The sequence below is a fragment of the Cottoperca gobio genome, chromosome 1 (genome assembly GCF_900634415.1).
Source record: "Cottoperca gobio chromosome 1, fCotGob3.1, whole genome shotgun sequence".
Taxonomy (NCBI): Eukaryota; Metazoa; Chordata; class Actinopteri; order Perciformes; family Bovichtidae; genus Cottoperca; species Cottoperca gobio.
Window position 1 is genome coordinate 19294268 of NC_041355.1, and position 7281 is coordinate 19301548.

General features: G+C 41.9%; 1 protein-coding gene across 1 annotated transcript; it reads right to left on the minus strand.

Annotated features, from left to right (window-relative positions):
- Positions 1 to 465: 465 nt before the first annotated feature.
- Positions 466 to 3036, minus strand: LOC115007116 (transcription factor jun-B-like). The gene has a single exon (XM_029429822.1). It carries the CDS (start codon positions 2373 to 2375, stop codon positions 1356 to 1358), a length of 1020 nt encoding a protein of 339 aa, XP_029285682.1. The 5' UTR covers positions 2376 to 3036; the 3' UTR covers positions 466 to 1355.
- Between the last annotated feature and the right edge of the window lie 4245 nt (positions 3037 to 7281).

Sequence of the window (7281 nt, forward strand, 5' to 3'; positions counted from 1 at the left end):
CCGGATTGCAGTACATTATATTGTGAAAGTCATTCCAGTTGTGACCTCTAGGTGGTGCTATAGTACTTCTTGGTGACTTTACAATTTTGGAAGATTTATTAAAACAGATTTTTTTTGGGATTAATTTGATGTGATCGGTGCTGGGCTCTGTGCCTGGCTGAGGATCCGAGTGCGTCACAAGGATGGGAAGGCTTGGGTAATGTTGGTGTTTGACTCGGCACAACAACCTGGCATTGCCCAATGGTTCTGTAGATAATTGTGAAAGATTGGATTGTTGAGTTTACACAGATATGCATGACTGATTCTCTATGTATCCTGTTTTTAACCTCTGGTATAATAACATCACTTTATTTCTCATTCACTGAATAATTAATGTTAGATGACACCTCAAAACAGTCTCTTATTTACTGAATTAAAAATGTAGGCTGAATCACTCTTTAGATAAAATAATCTGGTTCTGTGTCGTACTTTAAACAATTTATTGGGTAATTTGTGTTGTGTGGAACCGACATAATTTCACCTCCACTCCCCAACAGGCATTTCAGGCAGCTTGTTGACACTAATTCTTGTAATTGCTGTTAACCACCAGACATCTACGCTGCATGTTTGTGTGGAACTTATTTTTCAACCATTTTTCCTGAGCTAGTGTTCTCACGACTTGTTTTGGGAAATTGAGAGCAGAATGGGGAAACTCCCCTAACTCTAATAAACCACCCATTGACAAACCTCCATTTACTCACACTGCGGTGTGAAGGGGAGAGCACAGCATTTCTGACGGGCAATGTAGGAGGGAGTTCCCGGAAACCTTCTCATTGTGTGACGTGTGAGCAAAATTGACCATATATGGACTGACTTATGTACGTCAATGGGGAAACAATCCTACGCTGGGACGTCTCCAACGTTAAGCAACTACTGCTGTTTTAAACTAACTGCTGACCAGAAGAGATTATCGAGAATTACCGTAATAAACCCAAGAGGTGACAGTTTAAAATAACCCCAATAAGAAACAACACCACATATTTCTTAGTTTCATAATTTCATTTACTTAAATATATACTGTACAAGTAAAAAAAAAAAACAGGCTCAACCTGACGAACACAAATAAGTTACATAAGAATGTATCACAGATCGCAATTAAAGTAAAATGTAAACAGGCAAAGCCAAGACGACATCTTTTTAAAAATAAAAACGTATTTAAAAATGCCCCTAAGTGTTTTAGTCTTGTATGATTTCTGCTGCTTCTTTCAGCCAGAGAAATCATAATGGTCCAGTTCTCTTATACAGAAAATGTATTAAGACATTGTTCATTGTCAGTGCAGTTATTGTCCAGTGTTTTTAAAAAGTGCATTGTTTCTTCAATAAGACTTCACTTTGGGCGCCAACATGAGCTGGCAGCCACTGCTCACATGTGTCATGACTTTCTGTTTGAGTTGGGCCACTTGCTCCCGCAGTACAGACGCAGTGTTTGACAGTCCGGCGTTGTCTGTCTTCAGAACCTTCACCTTGTCCTCCAGGCGAGAGATGCGCTCCAGCTTGCGCCTCCGACACTTGGAGGCTGCGAGCCGGTTCCTCAACCGCTTGCGCTCAGTTTTCATGCGGTCCTGATTCTCCATATCGATGGGAGACATCGGTGGAGACCCGTCGCTGCTCAGCATGTCAGGGACCGTCTGAGGCTCCTCTTTCAACCCGCTGAACCTCTGCGAGTGGATGCCTGCGCTGGCCAGGGGGTGCTGGAAATGGTGCGATCCGTGCGCAATGGCCTGGGGATGCTGGTGATGGTGGTGGTACTGGTGGTGCGGCATGTAGCTGATGGTCGTGGAGGGATAGCTGGCTGCAGAGGACAGACTGGGGTTCGTGGTGCAGCTGCTCAGGGTGGTGTACTCGAGCGCGTCCTGCTGCATGGATGAACCAAACACCGAGGCTGGAGCCGAGCACACAACACCGCCGGGGACCCCACAGGTGACGCCGCCGATCGACACGTTTGGAGGAGCCATGTGGTTCATTTTGTGTAGGTCGTCCAGCGCTTTAACAAAGCCTTCAGCAAAGCCTTCCTGCTCCTCTGTGATGCCGCGGTTGTAGAGGAATTGTGCAGGTGTCGGTGTTGTAGTGATCACCCCGTTGCTGTTTTGGATGATCAGTCGCTCCAGCTCCGGAGAGGCGAGCTTCAGTGAGCCCACATCCGCCGACCCGGACGAATAGAAATCTCCGTCGGCACGCAGGTGCTGCGACTTGAAGTTAGAGTTCCGATATGAATCGGAGAAGTTCAAGTTCATATTCTGCTTTAGCAGCTTGTAGTCTGGCAAGGCTGCGCCTGGATGGCCATAAGCAGAGAGAAACGAGTCGTCATAAAAAGGCTGTTCCATTATTGTGGACATATTTCAAAATCAGACAGTCAAATACAAGAGTGCGCTGCAAAGATGCTGCTTGGACACCGAGGCTTTTAGTGTCCCAATTGATTCCAGCACAAAGTCCCGCTCTATTATTATACTGAAGACCAAAGCTATCAAAAACAGAGCAAAACTTCCAAAATAGTGGAACTGTACTGTACCAAGTCGTCGTTTTGTACCTTTAGTTGAATTCAAAGCGGAGTCCAGTGACTAATTCAGATGTTTTGATTCCACTCGTGTGTAGAAGAGTCTTTTCTGCTCTGAATCTGAGCTCCACTTGTGTTTCCTCTTTAATGACAGGCGGCAGTTGCGCTCCGCTCTACTTATATCATCCAGCTAAACATGCGCTCCGGCCAGCCTGGTGATTGGCTGTTTCCTCTGTGGTCCCCGCCTCCGGGATGTCAGACACACTTGATGACGTTATTGCCAGGAACAAGGACTGTCAACAAGACGAAGCCTATTCGGCGTTGGGGAAACTTAACCCAGTAAACACATACAGTAGACGCAAGTGCGCATCCACACTAATTACCATTTATTAAAAATACTGTTTCGATGTGTCTTAAAGCTCAAATCCATCCAAAAACACAAAGAGCATTTTCCATTCGTATTGGGACACCTGAAACACTCCAACCGCCACTTTGCCTTTTTTATTCTCAACAACAATTCCATCGGTAAGGATAGGCTATATAGTCTGGTGCTGAGTCATGCGATCCAAACTGATATCGGACAGTCCATATTTGGGTATCCTGGCGCACCAGTTCCTCCCTGACAGTAGCGGGAAGCCAATCCCATCCTGGCGCGCTTCCAGCTCTCCGGGATGTGGGAGGCGGAGGAGGCGCACTGCGCGCTCCTTCACCCCGCAGGCAGGGAGAGGATGGGTAGGTGCCGTAAACTCTTGGGCGTGATGTCTTCAAAAATGCATGAAGCATAATGGGTGTCTGGCAAATGCGAGATATACGCTCGGGGTATCAGACAGAACTGTATTCATGTGATAACATATATGATATATATATTATATCATATACGTATATATCTATATATCTATATCACATAGCATATATATATATATATATATATATATATATATATATCTATATATATATATATATATATATATATATATATATATATATATATATATATATATATATATATATAAACTTGGGTAAAAGTAGCAACACTGCAATGTTAAAATGCTTTGTTACAAGTCCTGCATTCAAACTTTTACTTAAGTAAAACTATAAAAGTATTAGCATCAAAGCATGCTTGAAGAAAACGAAAGTATAAGTATGTATTATACAGAATGGCCCATTTCATAATTAGATATATGATATTACTGGATTATAATTAGTGATGCATTAATACAATTTTACAGCTAGGGCTAATGTCATTTGCTTTATACATCGCTTTGTATCTCAACCTATAGTAACATATCATTATTTAATAGTTGAGTTATATTTTGTATTAAGAATCTTAATCTGCAATGTAACTATTTAATTTATCAAATAAATGTAATGGTACACTTTTTACCTCCAAAATGTAGTGGAGTAGAAGTATAAAGTATAAAATGGAAATACTCACGTAAAGTACAAGTACCTGAAAAATTGTACTTCAGCACAGTACTCTAGTAAATGTTCTTAGTTACATTCCACCTGTGTACTAGGAATACAACTCAGCGATGGACAGAGATAATACTCCACACCAATAGGAAATAGGAAATTGTATTATTACACATTCAAAAGTAGTAGCCATGATGCCTAACTGGACCTGACTATCTTTTTCGTATATAGTTTTGAATGTTTTTATTAAGAACACTGAACTCAATGGTTACTACAGAAATGAAGGGCGCGTAAACAAGTGAAGGAGGTATATGAGAGTAAAGACATGTCCCCCTGGACTGAACACCTGTTTGATAGAAAGACGTCTTTGTCTTCTCTATATGGTAATGACCTCTGAATCACTTCCCAGAGGGCCGTGCGCCCACGCACATTCATATCGTCTAGTTCGACTTCCCAACCTTCTGCTTGCACCTATCCTCAGGTCACGTGTGTGTGTTTGTGTGTTTTTCTCATTGTGGTAGCACCTCATCCTTCTTTTTTTGTATTAATGTCACTGGCGGGTAAAGCTATTCTTAATTGAAGATTTAAATTGGGAAATTTAAATTAAAGGTAAATAGTTTACCCAAAATGGAAATTCATTGTGTTCTCACCATCCCTTAGTCATATCAGATGTAGCATTGAACACATTGGTACAACTTAAACTCCCCCAGATGATTGAAGATATTGGCAGTGCACTGTGGGTAAAACATAGAAATTCAACATAAAGGAATTTGACATTTTACAGTTTTTTCTATTTACAATTTCTTCTATTTAAAGCTTAAAAGATGAACCTGTTGGGAACCAATCCAAACGCAGATGGTATCATTATTCCGCAGCCATTACATTTTGCAATCAACATTTAGGCTACTTCATGATGATAAGTTAAAACAAAAATGTTATCTATTGCCATTTTAATGTGTCCATGATAGGTACCTGCTGGTCAACAGTTTCATCTGATACTGAATTTGAGATACAGGTTAAACGCTTTTATGATATGATATCATATATGATATGATAATTGCTAATGGAGGGTTCCCCTCATAATAAGAGCATGTTGACCTTTGAACCTTCGCCATCACCTTTGCACTAATACACACCTCATTTGAAATCATAAATCAGGTGTTCCAGTTACATTAGACCTGCTGCATGTTTCTGTTCATTAAGCAAGTTTTCTTAGAATATCTGAAGCAACATCAGCCACATCCAGTGCACTTCCTCAGTTTGTGGAGGTCGAATGTTGGCCAGCTGTTGTGCAGCGGTCGGTTTTGTCCGAGCTCCTCCCACTGATACAGTGGTCTGATGTGCCGGTGTCAGTGAGAAGGAGTATCAGGGGAAACAGAAACAGAAGTTGTTTCAGGGAAACAGAGTGAAGTATCTGGTCAGTTGGTCAGTTCCAGTTTCAGAGTGATCTCATCCACCTCACTAAAGTCACAAAGCTGTCACCACTTATCGCATGTGGTTTGATAAACGTTTGTTTCCGAATAGATCATAAATAGGAGGATGATTCCTAGAAATATTTCATTACATTCATATGTTGTCAGCCAGCTGTTCTGTTTTTGTCTTATTCTGTGACTGAGAATCTCGTGTCTTGAACGCGATTGAGTAAGGATTTCTCTGCTGCTAAATTTGCAATGTGCAAGAAACACTACTATGGAATATTTACATGTGACTTCCCTATTTGAGACCCTTAATTGGCTCTGAGGCGCTGAACAATTGTTTTCCTGGCATGCACATTATTACATGCGGCTATGCACCAGAATTCACAGTTCAAACACCTCATACATGCAATTCTGTTTCTTTGAGCGATGGTCTGATTCAGGTTGACAGTAGGGCAATAAAGAACAGAAGCAGCAGCAGAAATATGAAGGAAAAAAAAATGAAAGCAACAGAGGAGTATATAGGTGCAATCACCTACAGCAGTACAGACAGCGCCTGTGGCTGTTCCTCACTGGCTATTAGCACATCACTGGGGTACGTTATGACTGCCGGCTGTGCCCGGGAGAGAGACTGAGGGCATGTGAAGTGAACTCTGGGAAGAAGAAGAAGCCCGCAATGGCACACATGAGTGTTTGTATTTATCAAATGATACTGTAAAAGTGTGTCTATACGTCTATAATGTTAACAACATTCAGTTATTCATCAGTTATGAATCATGCTTCCAAAATATTTTTTTTTACCGTGAATTCAATTATCTGGAATGAGCCAGGACTGCTGACACCGTGGGAGTGAGGGGCATTGCACAATCTTTAAGTAGTTTAAGTCAGGGTCAGTTTATTGGAAATTTGAGGGAGTTCAAGCAAAATAGTGTTTTTGATTTAGACAATTAGGGTTGGCTGTAATTGCCAAAATAATTAATTTGGCTTCCTTAAATATTGACTTATCAGAAGAAGAAGAAATCTTGCTCACTTCAAAAACAAAACTTTTGTCAGAAAAGGACAAAACTGAAGAACACCTGAACGCTGCCAATGTTCATTCAGCCTTCATAACGACTTTAGCTTCTCCGTTTCCTTATCGCCACCCACCACAGCGTCTGTAGCTTATTCAGGCACTAAAACACAGCTTTATTAAATGAACCAGAAGTAACGTCTCTCCTGCGTCTTTGGCAAGGTCTTATGTGGTGGAAGCTCGATGACCTGGAAGTGGCCTGTAGGTGTGGTGAGTCAGGTAGGGGTGGTCTTTAGGGCAAAAAGCTTGCTGTCCCCGCGAGGAGAGGACAGCTCACACAGCATATTAAGTCACAAGACTGTTAGTCAGTCTTTAAAGAGTGTGTGGGTCACTTAAATTAACGCTAACAAGCAGCCATAGTCAGTTCCTCCCCATCCCTGCACCAAAAGTATTTTTCTTCTTCTTCCCCCCCTCATCGTTATTTGGCTGCCCGTGGGAAATTGAAGCGCCTTCTGCATGTAATCGCTTTAATGAAGGCATGTTTAATCAGCATATTCTTCGTCTGTAGCTCCCAGATAGTGCCAAGGAGCCTTGTAGCGACGAGAGACCTTTAGCACAAGACAGGATGATTGCTGGGGCCAAATGAGTGTGGCAGGAAAAGACAGTCGGACCCAGCTGTCCCCCCGGGCTGACGTAACGCATATGGAGCTGTCCTTCCCACTTCCCCTCCATCTACACGGATGCTTAAACTCCCTGTCACTCTGCCAATCTGTAAAAAAAAGGCAACAGCAGGAAGTGGGGGGTTTAATTAGGTCTAATCTGATTTTACATGCCTATTTGGTTTATTAATTGAGCTGGCTCATTGTTAGCTTTTCTGTTTGGAAAAGAAAAAATGTGAACTTAATTATGAG